This window comes from Ahaetulla prasina, chromosome 8 (genome assembly GCF_028640845.1).
Source record: "Ahaetulla prasina isolate Xishuangbanna chromosome 8, ASM2864084v1, whole genome shotgun sequence".
Lineage (NCBI taxonomy): Eukaryota > Metazoa > Chordata > Lepidosauria > Squamata > Colubridae > Ahaetulla > Ahaetulla prasina.
This window is the reverse complement of record NC_080546.1, coordinates 60937004-60963829: the sequence shown is the minus strand read 5'-3', so window position 1 is coordinate 60963829 and position 26826 is coordinate 60937004. Positions and strand designations below refer to the sequence as shown.

At 40.1% G+C, this 26826-nt stretch overlaps 1 protein-coding gene across 4 annotated transcripts in view; it reads right to left on the bottom strand.

The window, feature by feature from the left end:
* The window catches only part of SH3RF1 (SH3 domain containing ring finger 1), a 121740-nt gene that overhangs the window by 16455 nt on the left and 78459 nt on the right, over positions 1–26826 (bottom strand). Inside the window, exons 3-6 of one of the 4 annotated variants that reach the window (XM_058192435.1) lie at positions 17121–17396; positions 16031–16126; positions 9762–10070; positions 7850–7960 (exon numbers count right to left, since the gene is read on the bottom strand). In XM_058192435.1, coding sequence (XP_058048418.1) covers positions 7850–7960; positions 9762–10070; positions 16031–16126; positions 17121–17396 — 792 coding nt within the window. Of the gene's footprint in view, positions 1–7843; positions 7961–9761; positions 10071–16030; positions 16127–17120; positions 17397–26826 lie in introns of all 4 variants that reach the window. The other 3 variants (XM_058192433.1, XM_058192436.1, XM_058192434.1) reach the window with 3 other exon arrangements.

Below are 26826 nucleotides of genomic sequence, written 5' to 3'. Positions count from 1 at the left end.
TAGGTAAAGGTGCTTGCATATTTCTTTCAAGGTCATATATCTTAATTTCTATAAGAAGAGAACACTTAAAAACCCATAAGGCCAATCAGAAGCTCAGTGGCATGTGAGAAGTACTCCTAGCCAGGTCAATCCCACTGTGGTCTCAAGGTAGTATGAGTGGCAGTTGAAATCAAATAGAAAAAAATATGATAAACACACCCTTGCAAGACTGAAAGGGAAGAGCTATGATGAAAGGCAGGAACTGAGAAACACTGCTCCATCACAGTGAGAGTACAGAAAAAGACCCCATTCAGTTAGGGCCCTGATGGGAGAGATCTGAATGGGTGAATGTATTGGTGACAGGAGGAATACAATTCCAGACTTCTGTCCCACTGGAGTAAAGATAGTCCTCAACTTACAACAGTTAATTTAGTGACCATTTGAAGTTACAAAGGCACTGAAAAGTGACATGACCATTTTTCACACTTATGCAGCATCCCCATGCTCACATGATTTACATTCAGATGCTTGTCAAGTGACTCACATTTATGGTGGTTGCAATGTTCAGGAGTCATGTGATCCCCTTTTGCAACCTTTTGACAAACAAAGTCAATGGGGAAGCCAGATTCACTTAACAACCATGTTACTAATTTAAAAACTGCAGAGATTCACTGACAAGAAAAGTTATAAAATGGTGCAAAATTCACTTAAGAAAATTTTCACTTAGCAACATAAATTTTGGTCTCAATTGTGGTTGTAAGTTGCAGACTACCTGTATATGGTGTGAAGTGGTCAACAACTGTTCAATTGGGGAAATGGGGTACCTGGGGAAATGCAGTTGGGATATGGAGGATCGTATAGCCACAACTGCAAGTTGAAGAAATTGCTGTAGGAAGCATTGAGCAGGCCATTTCAGGAAAAGGAGAATGGCAAATCAGTACTGTTTTCCGGTTCTGGGCAATCTGGCTATTTCCTGAGTTCAGGTGGCTAGATTGCTGAGTCCTTTGGTTTCAAATGTTGCTAATGCTAGGTCATATATAATGCTTAGATTTGGTGATAGATGAATGTGCAGGCCTGATCTGATGCAGAATTTGGGAAGATCTTTAGATGACTTAGGAACTCGATACTTAAGAGTGATAGTGGCAGAAAACAAAGAGTGAATGTGATTGAACAGAGCCGCATATCTACATCTGAGAGTACAGTATATGGTACTGTACAATAAAACACGATTTTATTTATTTAAAACATTTGTATGTACAGGTATTCCTTGAGTTACGAATGTAATGGAGCCTGCCCATTCCATTCATAACCTGAGGATTCGTAGGAGTGAATCTCGTACTTGAACGCGATGACTCCCTCCTTTCGTCCACACATTTGCTAATCAAATGCGTGGCTCATTAAGTGCACATGAGGTATTTTGGGGGGGAAGGCCAGGGGGGGGCCTAGTGATGGAATACTTAATACTTAAACCTACTTAAGATCACCCAAGGCCTCCCCGACCCACTGAAATACCTCATGCTCTGCACAATTGCTTCTCCCCCCCAACCTGCTACACCGGGTCACTTACCATGTGAAAATCTAGCAAGCTGTCTTTTTTCCAGCCTCTCAGCCATGCGCGTCCCTCTGACATTCTTTTTAGCAGGCCTCGCCTGGTAGTTTTCCGTAAAATGAGTAATGTGGCAAGTGAGGCCTGCGCAGGCCTAACTGGAATGTCAGAGGGGCGTGCCTGCCCCCGAACCCATTTTAGTCTGCAATGTGCAAGGTGAGGCCTGTGCAGGCCTAAATGGAGCGTCGGAGGGGTTGGCCCACACCTCCGCACCTCCATTTTGCCTGGCAAAGTGTGGATGAATGTTGCAGAGCCTCTGCAATTGTTTGTAAGGGCGAACAACTTCTGTGGTGCTGCAAGATTTGTACTTTCAGGACTTGTTCATAAACACTAGGGGATGCTGATCATGTAACTTCAAACGTTCGCTAAGGGAACACTCATAACCCGGGGATTACATGTAGTTGCCCATCTTAAAGCAAATGTTGGGCAGCTTACAATTGAAAAGTAAAAAATATATACAGCAATAAAGAAACTAAAGAAACAATATAACCCAAACCAGAAAAATCTGATGCATAACTATATTTTCCAAATGCAATTATATTATTATATTCGTTATCATTATAAGATGAGAATATCATTATAGTCTTATCTTTTCGGATCTCACCCTAACATGATACTTGGGGGAAGAACCATGACTTTAAACTTCTTTTGAAGGTTAAAAGAATGGGGCTTGTCAGATCTCTGAGGGGAAGATGTTTTACGCAGCAGGATTACAATGGAGAAGTGACAGTTCCAATGACCACAAGATAGCAATGTTATGGGAAGGGATCTGGAGCATGCCCATACTATCTGCTCTGGTGGACAGGCAGATGCCATTGGAGAAAGATAGTCCTTTAGGTAAAGTAGAGTTTTCAAGATGATAACCAGTAACTTGAATTGCATCTGGGAATTAAAATTAATAAATAAATTAATAAATGGCAGATACACCATGCCTCCAAAGAGGCATGGTCTATCTGCTCTAAAAAGGCTTTCTCTAGATCCAGCTACACTGGACAACTTCCAACTCATTTTCTTTCTTTTTTTTTTTGGTTGTGGGAAGGTTTGGAAATGTTAGGCTTCAGCAACAGAGAATGTCAAATGAATTAGATAATCCAAATCCCTTCTAGATGAGATCCAGATCTTGGCATCAGAGTGAAATCGCACAAAATGACTTACAGTGGGATCTGGATGGAAATTCTTTCTGGTCATATTAAACCTCTCTGCAGTGTTTAGTAACTATGATGGCATCCTTCTGGGCCAGCTGTGACAATCTGGTGTCAGTTTACAGTAGTTCTGAAATAGCCAGTTCTCAGTGATTACTGAGGCGGGACATTGAATCTTATTGTAAATCTTCATAAAACTACTGGAGGAAGTTATTCAGTTTGAGATGAAGTATCATTAATGTTCCAGTGATAGTCAATGTATATTGCCACTCAAAGCAGGAAATGTTGTGGATGTACTAATTTTAGAAACAGGTGAATTAGATGACATAAAAAAGGTTTAATATGAATTCCAGCAAGATGGGCATGTTTTCATAGGAGGAGAGTCACCTTTGGCTTTACTCCAATTCCAAGGTTAATTCTGGACAGAGTCGCCGTCCCCTGAAGGAGCAGGTCTATTACTTGGGCGTTATCTTGGGTTCCCAGCTCCTGTTCAAGCAGTAGGTGAAGGCCGATGCAAGTGAAGTCAGTGTTGTTACCATAGAAATTTGTATCCTTATCATATGCTGCCCAGAGTCACCTTATTAATGAGAGGGATGGCATATAAAACAAACAAACAAACAACCAGACTATTGTAAGACATTCTACATGGAGTCTGTAGAGATTCTCAGTCATCGAGGTCATGGTTGTCCCAAAGATGCTTTTTTCAGGAGGCAACTGGACTTTCTTGTTTTTTCTTTTAAGAATGTTTTGCTTCTCATCCAAGAAGCTTCTTCAGCTCAACTGAGAATCTCTACCGACTTTTAGCTATACAATTTAGGATGAACACCCTTTGAATGAGGATAGGAATAGGAATTGATTTCCAGAAAAATTGCAGACTACAGGAACCAGGAGCACTACTCAGGTGACTCTGAGGACACAGATAAACCTCCCAGTGGCTTCAACAATTCTCTAAAATTACCAGCTGTCTACAAGGAATATAAATATAAATCCTTCTATTCCCCACTATCCTGTCAGAGCTGAAGAAGCTTCTTGGATGAGAAGCGAAACATCTTCAAAAGAAAAAACAAGAAAGTCCAGATGTTTCCTGAAAAAAGCACCTTTGGGATTCTACCTGGAGCTGTTTTTGAAAATGGCTTAAAAAGTACAGTTGATATAAAATTCATCAGGTCATTTCTTAATAGGGATGAGGATATTTAGCAGCACAGCACTGATGCTTTATTGGCTTTACTGGTCATCAATTCATTCATGTTATATTTAAGATTGATGGTATGGCCTGCCTTTCTAATATTGTCTATTTTATTATATTATGCTTTATGTATTATACTTTTCTTGGAATATTTTTAAAAAGTGATTGGAGGAAATATATTCCTGTTTTATTGTATATAGAATATAGTTAGAGATAGTCCTCAACTTATGACTCCTAACTGAGGCCACGATGTCTGTTGCTAAGCAAATACAGTTGTTAAGTGAAATTTGTCCCACTTTATGATCTTTCTTGCCACAATTGTTAAATGATTCGCTGAAGATGTTAAGTTAATAACAGGGTTGCTAAGAGAATATGGCTTCCCCTTTGCTTGCCAGAAAGTAGGAAAAGGTGATCACATGATCCCAGGACACTGCAATTGTCATAAATTTGAGTCAGTTGCCGAGTGTCAGAATTTTCATCATGTGACCATAGGAATGCCGTAACAGTTGCAAGTGTGAAAAACAATCATAAGTCACTTGTTTCAGTGCCACTGTAACTTCAAATGGTCACTAGATGAACTGTTTATTGTAAGTCAAGGACTACCTGTATTTAAACTGCCTAGAATCACTAGAATGGGCAGCATTTCAATTTTTACATTCATACATAAATCTAAAAATTCCTTCCTGATTATAACAATTAAAAAGAAAATTGGAAAATTATCATCATTGCATTGTTACATTTAAATTACAAAGGCTTACTACTGTAGTTTGTATTCAGGATTAATAAAAGTAGTAATTTTCACAAAGTTGTACACTAGAACATGAAAACTTTTTTAAAAAGTAGGTCCTTACTGCGGTCAGTTGTACTTCGCAATTCCTCCATTTAAAAAAAATCACTCTGAAAGGAGTTATTTTTAGTGCTTCTAAAGGCAGAAATATGAAGCATTTACCATATTTTTCGCACTATAAGATGTTCCGGACTATAAGACATTAGCTTTAGAGGAGGAAAATAAGAAGAAAAAAAATCTGCCTCTGCCTCCCAGCATCTATCCGGTATTCATCTGGCATCCTTGCAGCAAACAGCAAACAGGCTGGTCAGCTTCAGCATGTTATCGCAGCCCCAGCATGTGGCTCTTCAGGGCTCCGCTGTTGTGCCCACCACTGGTCAACTGAGCTGAGTTGCTGCTGCCGTCGGGAAACGCCATCAGGGAACGATGGGGGTTGCTGCCACCTATCATCACTGATCATCAATGCTGATCGGCGCCGCCACCATTCACTGCCGATGCCAATTGCTACTGCCAAATGGCAATTGGCAGCAACAAATGGCGGCGATCGGCGGTGGTGATTGGCTCCGCCTAGAACAGCTGATTGGCGGTATTCTGGGAGGTCAATCCAACCGCTAATCAGCTGCTTAGCAGCAAAGGCTCCAGCATTCCCTGCCGGTAGGGAACCAACCCCCTTCCCCCGCTGCAATATTGCTCTATAAGACGCACAGATATTTCCACCCATTTTTGGGGGGAGGGGGAGTGCGTCTTATAGTGCAAAAAATATGGTACTTAGTCAGAAGGAAAAACATCTAACCAGAAAATACCTACATAGATAAAATAGACCATCCTACAATGTTCTGAAGAATAAATGCTTCCTTGAATAGCATCTGCTGATTGAAAGGGAGAATAGATATCTATTTTTAACAGAAATTATGAAATAGTTCTCTAATCTGGGACTATGCTGACAGTGGCTCTTGTATACAATAGACTTGGGGGCATCATCTTATCCTCTAATTTGTAACTAAAAACAAAACAGTGCAAGACAGAGCTACAGGAACAGCTAAGGAAGTAATGCAGAATATTCTGTTGAACAGAGAAAAATATACTTGTGAAACTGCTGGCTTGAATCTTGAATCTTTCTACTGATATAGTAAAGCTTTTCACATACTCTACTAAATCCTCACTCAAAGATCCCAAAGGTGTCTACGCAAGAATGAAACAAAACATAAATCTACACAAATATAAAATATCCATATCCGCTATATATTTCAACCACCACTGTTGCACGTATCTCCCATGATACCAATCTTACTATAGTTTTAGATGAACATGTGGCAAGCTGATATAATGAGGAGTGGCAGAAATGTGAGGCAAACTGATTTTTATCTACACATGAGGACTGTCACAATCAAATACTCAGACTCAAATTTTGGAACCTGCCATGGAAACTTGGACAGCGATTAGTTAGAGACATGGTGCCAAGAACAGGCAGCTTCTAACCCAGATCTGTTTAATTTGGTGTCTGATTGAGTACAATGCCCCTCTGGCTTTGACCTTTCAAGGAAAAACTGGAAAGTATTTAATTGGATCTGAACCAACCATAGCAGGTTCCACTATTGGAAATACAATGGGGCTGGTTGATAATACTAACTATGACTGTGGGAATGTCCTGCTATCTTTACATCATATTGTGACGGAATGTCCCCTCAGAAGGTTCCCTGGATCCCTGTAAGAACTACATAATATCAAGGCCACTTCTATCCAACATCTAAACGATCTAGCTATCAGGCCATAGGCTAAGCCACTTTAGTAAATGCTCATGAATAATTTAATTTTATTCATAATTTTATTCTTTGTATTGTGCTTTTTTAAAAATAATTTTCTGTTTTGGTATTTTGCATTTTGATACATTTTATATGCTATTTTTGTAAGTTTTATTCATTAATGCTGTATTCTGTTATGCCATACGAGAGAGAGAGGGGGGGGAATGGGAATGCATTTATTTCTAGTTTAGGTTTTCTGTTATCATATGGTAACATTCTTCAGTTGTATTTAACAACATTTATATCTTATTTACAACCTGCAATGAAATATCTACTGTACTTATGAAAAAGACATTATTAATAGGGTCACATACTAATTCAGAAAAATATGTACCTGGAGCAGTTTAATAACACTCTATTTTATTGTCAGAACTGCCACTTCACACTTGCAATTTGCATTTGCTTGATGCCAGTCTGCCCTGAGTTTGGGGGGAGGGACCTGGATGGGAGTGGGGAAAGTTCACTACTCACCATACCTTCTAGAGACACAACTTCAAGATCAGATAGCTGGGAACAGCATGCAGCTGCATACCAGCTAGCCCACAGTTGAAGAGACTGTTCCCAAAACATGTCATTTCAATAAGATTGGACAATGGGAGACCAGTGGGTGGGAACTTACTTGGGGGGAGATAAACTTGGGGATTTTGGTGCACTACGTTCAGTTCTGGTTTTGCTTTACTGCATTCTGCTTGACCTTTAGTAAACTATACCTTTCTTTCTCACTAAATGGAATCAAGGATCGTTTTTACTTAAACGCTCAAGCTGAGGCAGGGCTGACATTTATTTTAAATGAATGGCTATCATGTGGACAAGCCTGATTTTTATCAGCCTAGATTGGCAATAGATTTTTGCTCTCCTTCACTGCATGTATATTATGTGATAGTTTGTTAGGTCAATAGGAAGTTGAAGAAATTTCAAGGTTACCACTTATTATACATAAATACATTCTTCTGGACTTGACATGACTAATCTAACATATATGAATAGAAACGTTTGTTCCATTTCATTTCTGCATAAGTATTTCTTTTAACTTTTACATTAAGTTCCATAGTTTTTTATGCTTATTTCACTTAATGTATATGTATTTCTTAATATGTAGATTTTAGCAAATGACTTTTCCTAAAATATTTTCTGCATATTTTATTATTTTATATTTTCCTTATGGGAAAAAATGTTTAGTACTCATAGTTTTTGGTACTCATTGTGCCTCCAGGAACCAATTATAAGTACTGCAGTACCACTGTAAGTACAGAAGATATAGCTTCTAGAATTCAAAAAGAAAGTGCCAAGTGAGATAAAATTCCACAACTACTATTCTAACTCCTGTGAAATGATACTTACACTTACAGCAAAAGCAGCTTGGTAAGTGACTTCAGGTGGAAAGGTAAATGAATGTTCCGTTGTTACTGGACTGCTGGGTGGTGGGGTTACAATTAGTCCCGTGGTACTAATGTGAACCTATTAACAGCAGATACATTAAACATAATTAATGTCCCATCCAGAAAATCCATTCATTCCGTAAGTGAACGAAGTGAAATACTTTTACAACAAAATATTACTTTTATATTTAATATAAATTTCTAGTCTTAAATTTATATGCATTTCATTTTAAGTACAAATATGTAATACAAATAAAAGTTATTAATATATTTGAAGTTTCTTTATGAGATTTATTAATATAGTAACAATGGTCCTTTTATCCATTTTTGTTAATTTTGTTTGCATTTTTAATCCTTAATTTTTAACATTATAATTGTTTTATATTGTATCTTATAATATTGTAAACTGCCCAGAATCACTTGATAGTGAGATGGGCAGAATATAAATTAAATGAATAAGTGTACTTTTATCAACTTTATCAAAATGATTTTTTCTCTTATGCATTCCTATACTGAATAAACAAACTCTGTGTACTAGACTGAAATGTTAATTGTGTATCACTTTCAGATAGCATTTTTAGCAAACTTCAACAAAGTTGAAAAACTGGGTTGGTGCCCACTTTATATGACTCTGATGGACTTCATTACAGTCGTATGTTAAGGACTATCTGTACCCAAATTTTCTTCCAATTCTCAATTTGGGAAGGGCGAACAATCATTCCAATCTGTTTATATCTGGAAGATATAAATTTATTTACTTTAGGAATAAAACTATTTGAAACTTTAGCTAGAAAACATTTTAAAAAAACATTTAAAAGATAACCTATTTAAACTGAGGAAAAAATTTTATGTAAAAAACAAGAACAGCTGTGCCAAAGTGCTTTTTCAAGAGGCAACTGGACTTTCTTGTTTTTCTTTGAAGACATTTCCCTTTTCATCCAAGAAGCTTCTTCAGCTCTGACAGGATGATGGGAAATGGAAGGATTTATATTCCTTGCAGACGGTTGGTCATTTGCATTCTTTTAGACTCCCTGAGGCCACCTGGAGGTTTATCTGTGTCATCAGGGTCACCTGAGTAGTTCAAATGGGTGTTGAATCTTCTTGGAACTGTTGAAAGGTCTGTGTTGTAGACTGGAGAGAGGGCTGTTCAATTTTGACATAGATAGCCTCTTTGATCCCTCTTTCCAACCAGCGGTCCTCTCTGTCCAAAATGTGGATTATGCTTTTGTCTTTTAAATGCAGATGAACTGCTGAATCTTGTCCAGATAGACTTGTTCTCCTATGTTGGACATTGGGAAAACAAAGCAACCACTTCATAAATGCATGTCACAACATAGGAGAACAAACCCATCAGGACAAGATTCAGCAGTCCATCTGCATTCACAAAGGGGGAAGGATACGACATCATCTATCTCTAGTCTACAACACAGTCTTTTCAACAGTTCCAAGAAGGTTCCACACCCATTTGCATTACTCAGGTGACCCTGACGACACACATACACCTTAACAACTCTCTAAAAGAATGCAAATGAGTATACAAGGAGTATAAATCCTTCCATTCCCCACCATCCAGTCAGAGCTAAAGAAGCTTCTTGGATGAGGAGAGAAATGTTTTCAAAGAAAAACAAGAAAGTCCAGTTGCCTCTTGAAAAAGCACCTTTGGGACAACTATGACCTGGATGACTGAGAATCTCCATAGGCAAGAACAGCTGTGTTCAGATAACAATACTTAATAATTAAAGATTATCCTTTAATAAATAAGATTTGCTTTTTTTAAAACAATTATAAAAATATTTAGATCAATAATTATACCCCATTTATTTTGACAATATTTTAAACTGTCATTTAAAAAGACATGATATACCTTGATTTCTACTTACAATTACCTGAGAAGGTGCACTACAAGAAAGGCCTGAAAGCTCAGTTATCCGTGCTGCAGCAGTTGGATTACTGGAGCTGATGAGAACAGGAGGGCTGATTTCCATTGAATGACGATTCTGAGATGACTGTGAAGCCTTATTGGACATAGTAAGGGAAGTAAAAGAATGGCGTTTTTTGGTATTCTTCTTCACATCAGTATGCTTTTGAACTGAATTGCAACGGGATGTACCAGAGGTGCCTTCTCCAGAATCTACTGTAGAAACTGATGGTTTGTCTAATTCAATAAGTTGTTTTGCTGTTGAGTTAAACTGCAAGACAATAACCATAAATATTAACCCTATAATCTGATTAAAAGAAAAATTGTTAGTTCCATTGTAATTACATATTGTGCATTAAATTTTATTTTTGTATCAATCCTGAATGTTTTGTAATTCATTACATTTGGTTGCTCTATGTATGTAAATGTGAGAAGAGAAGAAATAAAATCTTTATTCTCTTCTTCACTGATTGCTTAATAATATTGGGGAAAAAATATGTGAAGGGCCGCGGTGTGGCTCAGGCTGTAAGAAGCCTGTTATTAAAAAAAACAAAACACAGCTGCCTGCAATTACTGCAGGTTCTAGTCCCACCAGGTCCAAGGTTGACTCAGCCTTCCATCCTTTATAAGGTAGGTAAAATGAGGACCCAGATTGTTGGGGGGGCAATAAGTTGACTTTGTAAATATACAAATAGAATGAGACTATTGCCTTATACACTGTAAGCCACCCTGAGTCTTCGGAGAAGGGCGGGATATAAATGTAAACAAACAAACAAAAAAAAGTGAATTACTGCAATCATATTTATACCCAGTGGTGGGATTCAGCCAGTTCGCACCACTTCAGGAGAACCGGTTGTTAACTTTCTGAGCAGGTGGTGAAATGGTTGTTGGAAGAAATCATTAAGGCAGAGAACCGGTTGTTAAATTATTTGAATCCCACCACTGCTTATACTCTTGGTGTGTGGTGTGTGTGTGGGGGGTCATGTGACTGGGTGGATGTGGCTATGTAACCAGGTGACTGGTGGATCAAAAGACAGAAACTCACTAACAATGTCCTGCTGGAGCAGGGTTGGACTAGATGACTTCCAGATCCCTTCCAGCCCTGGATTATTCTCTGAAGCTGCGTCTGGTGCCAGGTTTGTAGTCCTTCCTCTCCTTTTTTCCCCTCTCTCCCTCCCTCCCTCCCTCCCTCTCTCTCTCTCTCTCTCTCTCTCTCGTGATCTCTCTTTCAAAAAAACAGACCCCTCTGTTTTTGGCTTACACCCCCCGTTTTTGGCCTATCAGGCTTCAGGGAAGCCTGCTGGGAGCAAAAACAGAACTCCCCCCCCCGGTTTTTTGCCTACATCCCCCGTTTTTGGCCTAGCAGGGAAGCCCGCTGGGAGCAAAAACAGACCCTCCCACCCCCACCTCCCTAAAAAAAAGAATTCCAATGATCATGTGCCAAAGCTGTGATTGTCAGAACCTCTCTTTTTTTGCCTTTTAAAAGCATTTTTTTACTACCTGCTTGGGCAAATAGTAAAAAAATGCTTTAAAAAAGTAAAAAAAAGAGGCTCCGACGATCGCATGGCACTGCTGTGATCATCGGAGCCTTTTTTTTACTTTTTAAAAGCCTTTTTTTTACCACCTATTCGCCCGCCAGTAGTAAAAAAATGCCTAAAAAGTAAAAAAAAAAGTTCCAACAATCAGGTGAGTGACCTGTGATGTTGGAATTTTTTTTTATTTTACTTTTTAAAGCATTGTTTCTCCAGAATTGGTAGTAAAAAAATGCTAAAAAAGTTTTTTAAAAAAGTTCCCATGATCACAGGTCACTCAGCTGATCATCAGAACTTTTTAAAAACATTTTTTACTACCGGTTCAGTGAACCAGTAGCATTTTTTACTACCGGTTTAGGTTAACGGACCGAACTGGTAGCATTTCAACTCTGCTCAAAACCAGAGAAATGATGGTAGATTTTAGGAGAAACCCTCCTATATTACCACCTCTTACAATACTAGACAACACAGTATCAACAGTAGAGACCTTCAAGTTTCTAAGTTCTATCATATCTCAAGACTTAAAATGGACACCTAACATCAAAAATGTCATCAAAAAAGCACAACAAAGAATGTTATTTCTGAGCCAACTCAGGAAGCTCAAACTGCCCAAGGAGCTGTTGATACAGTTCTACAGGGAAATCATCGAATCTGTCATCTGCACCTCTATAACTGTCTGGTTTGGCTCTGCAACCAAACAAGACAGACACAAACTTCAACTGATAATTAGAACTGCAGAAAAAGCAATTACTACCAACCCATCTTCCATTGAGGACCTGTATACTGCACGAGTCAAAAAGAGGGCTGTGAAATATCTACAGACCCCTCACATTTTGGACATAAATTGTTTCATTCTGCCCTCAAAACGACATTATAGAGCACTGAACACCTGAACAACTAGACACAAGGACAGTTTTTTTCTGCATGCCATCACTCTACTAAACAACTAATTCCCACAACATTGTCAAACTATTTACTAGGACTGTATTACTATTATTCTTCTCATCCTTTCTATTACCTATCTCCTTTCTAAAAGGTAAAGGTTCCCTTCGCACATATGCGCTAGTTGTTCCCGAATCTAGGGGGTGGTGCTCATCTCCATTTCAAAGCCGAAGAGCCAGTGCCGTCTGAAGATATCACCGTAGTCATGTGGCTGGCATGTCTAAATGCCAAAGGCGCACGGAACGCTGTTACCTTCCTCCAAAGGTGGTCCCTATTTTCCTACTTGCATTTTTTACGTGGTTTCAAACTGCTAGGTTGGCAGAAGCTGGGACAAGTAATGGGAGCTCACCCCATTACGCGGCACTAGGGATGTGAACCGCTGAACTGCCAACCTTTTGATTGACAAGCTCAGTGTCTTAGCCACTGACCCACCATAACCTTGTTGCTTGTATCTTTACGATTTATATTCCTAGTATGATTTTGATTGCTTATTTAATATCCTATGACTATCACTAAGTGTTGTATCTTAAGATTCATGATGAATTTATTTATGATGACTATGATCATGATTTACCACTTATACCTTTTATGAACATTGAGAGCTTATGCACTGAAGACAAATTCCTAATATGAGTTTGCATAAATTTACTTAATATATTAAATAACTTATGTACTGAAAATTTCTTAACCAATAAAATGCACAAGCAGCATTTATAAATTAAAATGTAAGTTTGTATTGGGCATAATATTTTCTTTCTATTTTTCAAGCTTGATTTTATTAAACTTGCCTATTCACCATGACTACCTAAAAAGCTTTCTTTTTTATTAAAATTTCTTTCTTTCCAGTACTGTATAATTACATTTAATCACAATCTAAATCAGTGGTCACCAACTAGTGGTCCATGGACCACTGGTGGTCCGTGAGAAAATTTTGGTGGTCTGCAGAAAAATTATTTGCATTTTTTATATTGCACTAAATACTATTTAACTTTTTTAAAAATTCATATTAATGGTCCGCGGGATTTAAAATTAGGAATTTAGTGGTCCCTGAGGTCCGAAGGTTGGTGACCCCTGATCTAAACTGTATTTACCTGCGTTTCAACAACAATAAGACAGGGTTTTATTTTCTTTCGGGACCCAAAATAAGCACTAGGGCTTATTTTCAGGGATATCTTATTTTTTTCCCATGCACAGAGGGCCCACTTCTTGTCCTTGCTTGCGGGGGTGGGGGGGTGGCAAGAGGCCGCATGGTGAGCTAATGCTGTTGCCATGAGGCAGTGGGCTGTACCCTCACGCATCCTGCACCAGCTTACCTCAGGACCCCTGCAGCCAGGCTACCCATGCTCCAATACCTGCCTTGCCTTGCAGAGGCGGCTCAAGCAGCCCAATCGAGCAAGACCCTGCATGGCTACTGACCCACTTCTGCTTGCTTGCGGCCACAATAGAGCAGGAGCCCAAGCAGCACACTGGTGCCATGACCACAAGGCGAGGCGGGGGTGGAGCTGCTCCATGCACCGGCTTACCTCAGGGCCCCCGCAGCCAGGCCATCCACGCCCCGACACATGCCTCACCTCGCAGAGCCATGCAATCATCAGAGGCTTTTTTTTTTACTTTTAAAAGCATTTTTTCAGCCAAAGAAAAATGCGTTTAAAAGTTTTTTAAAAACCCTCTGATGATGGCGCAGTTCAGCTGGGCATGGGCAGGAGGTGGGCAGGGATTTTTGCTACTGGTTCTCTGAACCAACCGCCACCATCACTACCGGATCGGGCGATTCAGTTCGAACCAGGAGCATTTCACCTCTGGCAGCCGGCCACTTGCGCAGGCTCTTAAGTAGGGCTTATTTTGGGAGTAGAGCTTATATTATGCACAAACGTAAAAACATGCTAGGTCTTATGTTTGGGATAGGTCTTATTTTCAGGAAAACAGGGTAGAAACTATTATAATACAGTGCTCAGTGTAAGATTTAGTAATAAACTGCATAGTCCCCTACAATATCTCAAATTTCTTCCTTGAGAATGCATCTGCTATAGCAGTTTTCATTTCAGCAATAAATATTAAAATCAAACTTATGAAAAACCAGAACAGAGCAACAATGTCTCATTCTGTTTTCATTTGTGACTGGACAAGCTACTGCACAAAAAGATAAATGTAACCTTTCCTATCCATAATTTGGTTGGAAATTTTGCTAAGGATGTGATTACTGTAATTTAAACTAAGGCTAAAACATTAAGTCTCATTTAAAGAGCACTATTATGAACCATTCATTATTGCAGGGATAACACTGGCCAAATTATATATGTTAGAACTGAATATAATTCTAAACAACTTGTTTCCTAAGAAATTTAGCCAACTTCATAAGTATTTAGTATTTATTACAACATGTATTTAAAAGTTTAAAATAGTCTGAATACTGAAAATTACTGTGCAAATTTGTTAATATTCAAATGTTACTAATAATCAATTTTATAGTTTTTTATGATTTCCTGATAAAGAGGTGAGCATATATGTCTGTCATATAATGACTGAGATTTGATTTCTTTATGAGAAGCTAAGAGCAATTCAGTGATAATGCCTAGGGCAGTTCATTGATGGAGCCTAGGTTTGATCTCTGTTTCTTCAGCGAGATGCTGTTTAATTTTAATACAAAATCAACTCATATGAACTTTAGTAATTAACCTACAATCATAATGAAGCCTGCCCATTATGGTTGCAAGTTGTGATGGCCTTTAAGCAAGATGGCCTTGTTTTATGTCTCCCACCCTGTTCTCCCTGAAAGTGTTCAATGAATATGTGGGTCATTAAACAAAGCACAGGGTTCTTCAGAGATGAGAAAAGACCTAGGAGACCTAGGCTTTCCTGCCCTGGGACTCCCAAGGCCTCCACCATCCCGACATACCCATTCTACACTTCCTGCTCCTTGGGATACCTATAGCACTTGTGTTTCCTCCACAACCATTAACCCATTGAGCAGTTACTTTTTGAAGGTCTCCAGAGCTTTCCTCAGTGCTGTGCAGACTACTTTAGGGAAGCAAAATAGAGTGGTTCATCTCTAGGTCGCATGACAGCCTCCTGGAAGCAGCTGCCATTTCAGTGCGATGCTGAAAATGGTGGCCTCTTCTGAAAGACAGCCATAAAGCTCAGATACAAGTGGCCTGCCCTCCTTCTCCAACATAGGAGAAGGCATATAAGGCCTTGGTAAGTCGACACTTGGAATACTACAAGTTTTGGTCACTACAATAAAAAAAAGGATGAGGCTCTGGAAAGAATACTATCTGGTTTTGACCTGCCTCGCTCTGTCTGAACAAAATTAGATGTGATACTGGAAGAAGTGCCTCTGCCCTGTATGGATGGAAAGAGGATGGAAGGATTCTCCTTAACTATTAAATATATTGTGAAAGATTGCCCACAACATGCATTCTCTGCTTCCCTAAAAGAACTGCATAAAGCAATGCCAAAGTCGATCACCTGGATAGTTGAATTAGATATCCAGTTATGAGGCCACTGCCATATTCCCGTAGAAGTTTTGTACATAATTATATGGAGTACATATCTATGTTTACTTCTCTTCTATCATATTCTCATCATACGCTAAATAAATAATAATGAATGATTCAATTTGCTAAAAAATGTGTTGTTTGATTAACGTCTAAAATTTTTCTATTCATCTATTCAGCAGTCCAAAGTAAAAGAACTTTAGGATAAAAGTATGTTTGTGTGTGTATTCACATTAATTCAACATTAAAGAAGATTTTTTCACCTCAACATATGAAATAGGAAATATTCCAATCCTGTCAGCCAACATTCCTTCAGCCCAATTTTCATCTACTCGGCGAATCACAGTAAGAATATTATCCTGGATATAAAAGAAGAAAATAAAAGGTAGGAAAGTTTCCACGGTCTAATTAAACATTCCCCCCACCCCCCGGCATTCAGAGTATTGAGATTTTTAAAAAATCAATTTGCATTTTCTCAGATGAAAATTTATTTCACTAGTATATTCCTATTATTAAGAATTTGAAAAGCATTCCAAGAACTAACCAATCATCAGATGAAATAATTGCTGAGAAACAGCAACTCAACTTCTTTTTTTTTCAGCATTAGAGTACAGATCTTAATATACCTGAATTCTATGTTACATATTCTTAGTTGTTGTTATGAATATCGACAACACTTAGATATCAACTGTTCAATGTATGTACATGCAATATTCTTAGCGATTAATGAACTAGGAAATGTCCATGATAAAAACACTAAGAAAACTTCAAACACAGAACAGGGATAAAATATTTTGGCTTTTAAGATATTGCTAGCTTTCATATCTCAGCATCATTTTGTCATTGGTTTTACTGTATGGGGCTGCTGAGAGTATTTTATTTAAATTATATTTGGAGGATCACAAAATAAATAAATCAGAGGCCTACCTGGCCCAACACAATATTGATTCTAAAAGGCTCCTAGTATAACTATGCCTGGATAATGAAAAAATTCTATCAAGCAAACTAACAGTTTACCTAAACAAAATATACTGTACACAGCAAAGGACATATTGTAAGTATTTATTTACATATTTCACAAAAAAAAACATATCACAAATTCTAATTTATCTCAAATTATTAATATGTACAACAGGGTGTTAATCTTGGAATGGAAAATGAGGTTCAAATACTATTTCTCCAAGATAATTTAAAGTTATATTTTTAATCTAAAATAAATATATCTTTGATTTTCTTCAGAAAAACAATAGTAAGATGAAAAAATGTAATAACATTTGATACATGGTAATTTTGTAGGCTAACTAGTATTTCAACATTGCTGAGACTATGAAAACATAACTATAAATTTTTTACCTTTGAAAAGGGTAAACAATCCTTGTCAGCTTCCTTGTCCTTAACTTCAAAGTCATAAAGTGCTTTGCACTGAGGTGGAGGTTGAGGTAATGGTTTAATTATCTGGACAAAATTGGTAGGAAAAAATCCATGGATACCATTAACTTCTCCATGATACCAATTTTCATCAACTTGCCTACGTAATATAATGATGTCACCTTTGTTGAATTTAAGATCTCCAGGCTCTTTTCCCTCATAGTTATATAATGCTTTGGCACAAGGTAACTGAGGTACACCCTACAGAAACAAATCAGGTAAATTTTAATCAGGTAAAAATGTAAATAACCTACCCACATTTAAACAGAGGCAAATCAATTCATAAGGCTAAACCATAGGTAATGTATAGGAAGGCTTGAACAATATATATTGTTGTAATTATAGTTTTAATTTATCTATCAATAGTTGTAATTTTTCCACCAACTATTCTTAAAAGAAAAAAATATTAATACATAAGCATATTATCTAAACCAATGATTTTAAAACTGAAGATTTAAAAGGGGGCAGTGTCTAATCTGTGCATATCCCATGGGTAGGGAATAATCGTACTGGTAATTCTCAATTTACAACCAAAATTGGGATTGGAATCATGTTCATTGTTAACTGAGATATCATGTGACTGCTTCAGTCAAGCACAATTTTTGCACTCCCACTTGTGATTGATCTCACAGATCATTAAGTGAAAACTAAGATAAAGAGTGAAGGTTGCCTCAGGAGGGTGGGGAAGTACCTGGGAGGTCTGGTGCAGGCCATCTCCATACAGGAGCTAAAAAATCCTTCCTGCCAAAATCTCCCCTCAGCGGAGAGACACTCATTTGCAGCCTTTTACGGGCCTTCCAACTCCCCTGAGGCACCCTGTGGTTCTTATGCTGCCTCCCTGTTCACAAGCTGAAAACCCTCCCTGCCAGAATCCCCAAAGAATTTTCAGACCCTGAGCACAGAAACACTTACACAAAGCCTTCTCAGGGCCCCTCCCAGCTCCCTGAGGTAGTGTAGATCAATTTTTTCAACTTTCAATTTCCAAACATTAGAGGTGCTCAAAAATTGTGACATGCCTTGGGGATTGTAAAGATATTTTGGTTGCTTCAATATAATTTAGATGTGCTTAGTAAATAACTACATAAATATCATAATTTTTAATATTTTGTTTGTTTCATTTCACAGGTTCAGCTGTCTTTCGCTTTTTGTTAAAGGTTATTTTTTCTTGAGAGTGTTAATACTGCTGATCTCATTTCCTGTGAGAGTGATCTGTAATGGCTTCTAAAAAAGGAACAAGACTAGAACATTCAATCTTTATGAGCAACCTAATTGGGACTGGCAGAGTCTTGTTGCTGTCTGAACTCCCAATACTGCCGAGACATTCTCAGATATGGAGTACTGTTAAGAGAACAAAGTAGTGATGATGACAGAAACTACACAGCAGCCAGATGTGCAAGAGACATACACTGTGTACAATTATTAGGCAAGTTGTATTTTGCAGGATGGATGGATGGATGGATTGATTGATTGATTGATTGATTGATTGATTGATTGATTGATTGATTGATTGATTGATTGATTGATTGATTGATTGATTGATTGATTTATTAATTAATTAATTAATTAATTAATTATATTTGTATACCGCCCATCTCCCGAAAGACTCAGGGCGGTTCACAGCCAAAAAACAACAGAAAACATATAATACATATAAACAGCTAAAAGAATAGACAGTTAAATTCAATTGATGCCCTAAAACTTTTAAATACAAATTTAAAACCTCAATTAAACCCCTTTTTTAAAAATCCCAATTTAAAAACTACGTTCAAGCTAGTCCTGCTCTTCGAAACAGCAACGTCTTCAGCTCGCGGCGGAAGGACCTGAGATCGGGAGTTGACGGCCCCAGAGGAGCTCGTTCCAGAGGTAGGGGCCCCCACAGAGAAGGCCCTCCCCTAGAGGTCGCCAGCCGACATTGTTTAGCTGACGGTATCCGGAGGAGGCCCTCTGTGAGAGCGCACTGGTCGGTGAGAGGCTAATGGTGGCAGTAGGCGGTCCCAGAAATATCCCGGCCCTAGGCCATGGAGCGCTTTAAAGGTGATGACAAGTACCTTGAAGTGAACCCGAAGACCACTGGGAGCCAGTGCAGACTACGAGGAGGGGTGTTACACGGGAGCCACAAGGTGCTCCTTCTATCACCCGCGCAGCCGCCTTCTGGACCAGTTGGAGTCTCCGGGTACCCTTCAAGGGGAGCCCCATGTAGAGAGCATTACAGTAGTCCAGGCGGGATGTAACAAGGGAATGAGCGACCGTGCATAAGGAAGCCCGATCCAGAAAGGGGCGTAACTGGCGTATCAGGCGAACCTGATGAAAAGCTCCCCTGGTGACAGCTATCATATGATCTTCTAAAGACAGCCGTGCATCCAGTAGGACGCCCAGATTACGAGCCCTTTCCGTGGGGGCCAATAGTTCGCCCCCAATGGTCAGTGATGGAATTAGCTGACTGTACCGGGCCGCCGGCACCCACAGCCACTCGGTCTTGGTGGGATTTAGTCTGAGTCTGTTCCTCCCCATCCAAACCCGTACGGCCCCCAGGCACTGGGACATCACTTCAACAGCCTCGTTGGGGTGGTTAGGGGTGGAAATATAGAGCTGGGTATCATCAGCGTATAGATAACAACTCACCCCAAAACCACGGATGATCTCACCCAGCGGCTTCATATAGATGTTGAACAGAAGAGGCGAGAGAACGACCCTTGCGGCACCCCACATAAGAGGCGCCTTGGGGTCGATCTCTGTCCCCCCGTCAACACTGTCTGTGACCGGTCGGAGAGGTAGGAGGAGAACCACCGATGAACAGTGCCCCTCACTCCAAGTCCCTCGAGTCGGCGCAGCAGGATACCATGATCGATGGTATCAAAAGCCGCTGAGAGATCTAATAGGACCAAGACAGAGGAACAACCTCTGTCCCGAGCCCTCAAGAGATCATCAACTGGGGCGACCAAGGCTGTTTCCGTGCTGTGACCAGGCCGGAAACCGGACTGGAATGGATCAAGATAGACAGTTTCATCCAGGTACTGGGGCAACTGTCGTGTAACCACACTCTCGACAACCTTTGCCTGGCGAAGGTTGGAGACCGACGATAATTTGCTAAACTAGCTGGGTCAAGGGAAGGCTTCTTGAGGAGGGGCCTCACCACCGCCTCTTTCAAGGTGGCAGGAAAACACCCTCCATCAAAGAAGCATTCACAATTTTCTGAGTTAGCCTCGTGTCACCTCCGGTGGCCAAAACCAACCAGGAGGGACACGGGTCCAATAAACATGTGGTCGCATTCAATCTCCCCATTAACCTGTCCATGTCTTCAGGAGCCACAGGATCAAACTCATCCCAGATAATAACATCAAGACTTGCCTCCTCCACCCCGTCTGGATCCACCCAGTCTGTGTCCAACCCTTCCCGAATTTGAGCGATTTTATCAAACAGATATTGTCCAAATTCCTCAGCTCGACCCTTTAAGGGATCCTCTACCGCTCTCTGATGGAGGAGCGAGCGGGTCACCCTAAACAGGGCGGCTGGGCGGTTATCTGCTGATGCAATGAGGTTGGAAAAATACTCCCGTTTTGCCAGCCTCATCGCCACTAGATAGGTCTGAATTTGAGACCTAACTAGTGTCCGGTCAGATTCGGAGCGGCTGGCTCTCCAGATACTCTCTAGGCGTCTTTTCCGGTGCTTCATTTCCCTCAGCCCCTCGGAGTACCAAGGGGCTAAACGAGATCGGCACCGGGTCAGAGGCCGCAAAGGCACGACTCGATCTAGAGCGCCAGCCGCCGCCCGATCCCAGGCAGCGACCAGAGCTTCAGCCGAGTCGTGGGCTAAATCCTCAGGGAAAAGCCCAAGCTCCGTCTGGAACCCTTCAGGGTCCATCAGGCGCCTGGGACGGAACCAGCGAGTCGGTTCCGTCTCCTTGCGGTGGGGGTCAGTGGTTCGAAAGTCTAGCTGAAGGAGTGAATGATCTGACCATGACAAGGGTTTGATAACTAACTCCCCTAATTCCAGATCATTCAACCACTGTCCAGAGACAAAAATCAAATCCAGAGTGTTCCCCCCGATGTGAGTGGGGTCATTCACTAACTGGGTCAGGTTCAAGGCCGTCATGGAAGCCATGAACTCCCGAGCTGATGTGGATGCTATCCCCACCGACGGCAAATTGAATTCCCCCATGACCATAAGCCTGGGGATCTCCACTGCCGTCCCGGCGACCACCTCCAACAGCTCAGGCAGGGTTTCTGTCACGTAGCAAGGAGCTAGGTACGTGATCAGTAAACCCACCTGAACCCCACGGCCCCACTTCACAAGGAGGGACTCACATCCGGTTATCTATGGTACAGTGATCTCCCTCGGCTCAAGACTCTCGTTGATAATAACCGCCACTCCCCCACCCCTACCCTGGACCCTGGCCTGATGGAATGCACGAAAACCCGGTGGGCACATCTCTATCAGGGGAACCCCCCCTTCCGTGCCCAACCAGGTCTCTGAAATGCCAATCAGGTCCGTACCCCCCTCCTGTATAAGATCGGAGATGAGGGGAGCTTTATTTATAACGGACCTGGCATTGCATAACATCAGGCGAAGGTCCAGCTTCTGAGGATTTAAGCCACTCGGGGAACGGGAAACTGTCGGGGGACCGGAGTGCGCGATCGCTCGTAAATAGCGCGGGCGCACTCCCCGAACCTGATATGGGCCCCCGCGTCCGCCATACCTGCCCCTCCCACCTACCCATTATTGAACAACTACAGTGTTCTCGGTCAATCCAAAATGTTAATGAGCCTCAAACCTAAATATTTAAGAAAGTAAAAGTGAGGTTTTGACTTTCTTAGGAGAATATCTATATATGCACAATTAATGGACAACTATTAGTGTCAGATCTCTAAAAGTGATACTGCCATTCAACTGGGAGAAGGGGAGGGGGGCTTGGATTCGATTTATTAGCATTACCTGTGTCAACAGATATTTTAAAATCTATATCCTGGCGCTGGTGCCCTGAGATCTCCTTACCTTTGGGGAAGGTTTATGACGGCCATATGGGTTGTTTCACTTTAAAGGATAACAGAGGATAGCAATGGGAATGCATACTTATCTGGTTCTCAGGGCAGCTGGTAAAGAAAAAATCTTCACACTTATGTATTGGTTAAAATCTGCATTCTGGCTAAAGGGAGGGGTCTCTACTGCTTTAATCCTACTTGTCTTGCCTAAGGGTATTCAGATGTTGCTTTGAATCCATTGCTGTCACTTCTGCTTAATAAAAGGTTCCTTTTGAAACATTCCATTTCAAGAGTTTTTACTTTCTTAAGTCAGAGGGAGAAGCAATTCTTACAGAATGCAACGACTGCAAAATGGTCAACCCAGAGAAGCAATCTTTGCTCTACTGAGGAGACCTTGCAAACCATGTCCGAACGAAGCAGGGAACAGGGAGAAGCTGAATGCTGGGGGGAGATATCAACCATCACCCAGCCGGATGCCTGTTTCATACACCCCATCAGAGAGCATGAGGTAACCCTGGGGAATCCCGAAAAGCCCCGCAGGTCAATTGGCATTGGGAAGAAAGATAGCTGGGATGAGAGAACCAGAGGAGTCACCCTCAGCTGCGGTAACCAAAAACTGGTGTGGAAAATAGAGCTAGAAGCCCTTGCTGCCCAGGGGGAACTAATCGAAGCACCGCTGAGGGAGGATCGTCAGAAGAGGCATATAACCCAATAGGTGATGGAAAGTTTGGAAAATCTCAACATCCGAGGGGAGCCAGAACGACAGCCAAAGAGTGCTGAAAGGGCAACAGCCATGGATGATGCCAGTGGGGTCACCTCCCTTCTGGAGCCCACCAATCGAGCAGATGGTGCAGCAGCAGCAGAAGATCCAGCAAACCATCCCCTCTGGGCAGCATGCATACTGGTGCCCATTCCCAACCAGCCCCGAGCCCCGCAACTGGAAAAAGAAACTCCCTCCCTTGGGGTAAAGTTTGATGGGGATCCACAACAATTAGGATTCTCTGTGGCACACGTGCTCACCTACATGCAAGAATACGGGCATGATCTCCAAACCTAAGGATCCTGAATGCGAGTTGTGACCCTAGCCCTGGAGGGAGCCTCTGCCAGATGGATGGTGACCCTGCGTAACAGGGTTTGCAGGATTTTGACCATTTCATGATGACACTGCAACGACGGTTTGAGGACCCCTTGTAGATCACAAAGCACGCGACCGCACTAAGGTGGTGAAGCAGGGGCGACAGCCAGTAGCAGAGTATACTGTAGAATTCCGGGACCTCGCACTGTGTGAACTGGCCAGAAGATATTTTGGTGAGCTGTTTCAAGGATGGGCTAAGTGATGATCTATACAATGCCTGCATGGCCCGAGGTGCACCGAATCACCCACATGAGTGGTACCTCACCACTGAAGAAGCTGAGATCGATATGGCCAGAAATCAGTACCGAGAGGTGTGAGTGTGGAACAAATCCCCACCCTAATGAAAGCAAGAACCTCTCAAATCACAAACTGCATTTTCTCCTAAATCCTCAGCCTGTTTCAAATGTGGAAAAGAGGGGCACCGAGCTGCAGAGTGTCGTTTGCAAACACCCGCCTGGAAACCAGAACACCTGCTGGGGGGTGGAAAACTTGCGAAACCTGGCCAGCGCGGGAAGGAGACTGCCCTGAGAAGAAGGGAGGTTGCAGAATTTCCATCTCCCCACTTTGGGGAGGAAACTCCAGCATCTCAGCAGGAAGAATCACAATCATTCGGAAGCGATCCAGAAGATGAACCACTGGTAAGCAAACCAATTAAACTGCTTAGCTTCCCCTTAAGACTATTTATCCCAAACCAGGACAGGGAGATAAATATCTCCACTTTAGTGGACTCAGGGTGCACCCGCTGCTTGATCAGCCCAATCCTAGTAGGGAAGTTGAGGATTAACCTAAGAAAGCTGAAAAATCCCATCATTTTCTGCCAACTAGATGGGTTAATAGCAGGGGGGTGGGGGGCGGGGAGCCAGCTGCTTTTAACAACCGAGCCTCTACAAATAGGCATCAGGAGCCACGAGGAAATATTTATATTTATAGTGGCACCTGGAATGGAATGGCTATTAGTCTTGGGCCTGGCAGGCTGAAAAAATGGAACCCCAACATTAATTGGAAGCAAGGCACCATAATTTTTTTTTCTAAAAATATACTTTATTGAACTTTTATTACATTAAAAACATAAGAAAAACAAAAACAAAAAACAAAAAATTATATCACTTGACAGGTATGTGGTGTTTTTCTTATAACAATAATCCGTGCATTATTTACAAAAATTAAATTGTATGTATTTACATTCTTATTTTATTTATTGCTTATAATAGTAACTAATTATTCTTATCTATCTCCGTTCCATCCATATATACCACTGTTCCCATACTTTGTAAAATATCGATGTCTCTTTAACTTTTAAACTCAGCGTTAGTTTGTCCATTTCTGCGCAGTTGCATGACCTTTGGTATAACAAGTTTCTTTGTGGGTATACATGGCTATTTCCCACATTGAGCGAAGGCCATCCTAACGGCAGTTAATATATGTAGTACTAGATATTTTGTACTATTCTCATTTTTTTTTTGAGGATCCCCAATAGAAAAGGTTCTGGTTCTAAATCCAACTGTTCATTTGTAATTTCCTGTAGCCACTCTTTAATTTTAAGCCAATATTTACGGGATACCACATATGGTAATATGTTCCCTCTTTATTTTTACATTTCCAGCATCTGGGGCTCATTTTGGGGTACATTTTCGCTAATCTCGAGGGGTGTAGGTGCCACCTGTAGAACATTTTATATGCATTTTCTTTATATGCTTCTGATTTTGTTATAATTTGTTATAATTTCTGTTCCATATAGTCTCCCATTCTGATAAATTTATGTTATGTCCAATATCTTGACCCAATGCAATCATACATTCATTCACTACTTCTTCCTCCAATTCTACTTCCAGCAGATATTTATAAATTTGGGTAATATTTTTTTTGTCTGGCCTTAGTAAAATTTTATCTAATTGTTGTAGTTTAAGATATATTCCATAATCTTTTATATCTTGTTTGTATCGATTTTGTAATTGAAGGTAAGCTCACCAGTTCACTTACAGTCCTTGTTCTTGGAGGTCCTGTAATGTTTTTAATTTTCCATGAATATCTAATAGATCTTTGTATTTTAACATTTTATTCAAGTCTAAATTATTTGGATGATTCATCGCTTCCATTGTGCATAGCCATATTGGGATTTTTATGTAATGTTTCTGTTTAACTTTAATCCAGTTATTTATTAGCGAATCTTTAATCAGATGTCTATGGAAATATTATTGTTTCATGTCTCCTGTTTCCCACAGAAAGCCATGCCATCTTTTCTGTAGGTCATGACCTTCTATGGCTAATATTCTTTTATTCTTTAAATTGATCCAATCTTTTAACCAGATTAGTGTTGCTGCACTATAATATAGTTCCCAATTTGGCAATCCAAATCCTCCTCTGCTCTTTATATCTTGTAGAGATTTCATTTTTATTCTAGGTTTTTTCTCCTGCCAGAAAAATTTTGCAATTGTTTTATTAAGGTCATTAAAAAAGGTCTTTTCTAATTTAACTGGGATAGTCTGGAACAAGTATAGGAATTTTGGTAGTATAGACATTTTTACGGGTGCTATTCTTCCTAAAAGTGACAGCTGCATCTTCATCCATAATTCTAAATTTTTGTTTGTTTGTTGTAGTAATTTGTTGCAGTTATTCTCCTTTATCGCTTTTCAATGCGCTGTCAACCATCCCTAAGTATTTGATTTTTCTTGTTTGAAGTCCAAGTGTTCTTTCTAATTCTATTATTTGTTCTGTTAAATTTTTCATATCTTTCTAATTCCTTAATTAACGCTTGTCTTCTCTCTAAAGATTCTTCAGTGATAAAGGCCAAATCATCTGCAAATGTTTGCAGTTTATATTCTTCATTTCTAGTTTTCAATCCTTTTATTTCTGGGTTTTGTCTAATTCGTTCTAATAATACTTCTAATGATAATATAAAGAGCAGAGGAGATAGGGGACAGCCTTGTCAAACTCCTTTCTCTATATTTAACGTTTGGGTATTTTCTCCATTGATTATTTTTGCTTTTTTTGTATCGAATATATTGCCGTTATAATATTCTCAAATTTAGTGCCAAAATTAATGAATCTTAAATTTGAATCATTGTTGAATCATAAATTGCCAATTGAGATTATCAAATGCTTTTTGGATGTCCAAGAAAACAAGGGCTACTTGTTTCTCCGGGTGAGCTTCATAATATTCTAAACTGTCCATTATTATTCTTAGATTATTTCTAATTTGTCTGTCTGGGAGGAATCCATTTTGATCTGAATGTATATGATCGTTCAAAATTTTCTTTAGTCTGTTGGCAATAATAGTAGCAAATATTTTGTAATTTACATTTAACAAATGTAAATTATTGGTCTATAATTTTGTATCAGTCTAGGATCTGTATCCTCCTTCGGGATTAGCAAAATTAGTGTTTCCCTCCACGTATCCAGCATTTTAGGTGATGTTAATACCTCGTTAAATAAATCAACCATTATTGGTCCTATTTGTTCTTCTATTGCCTTATAGAATTCTGATGGAAAGCCATCGGGGCCCAGTGTTTTATTACTT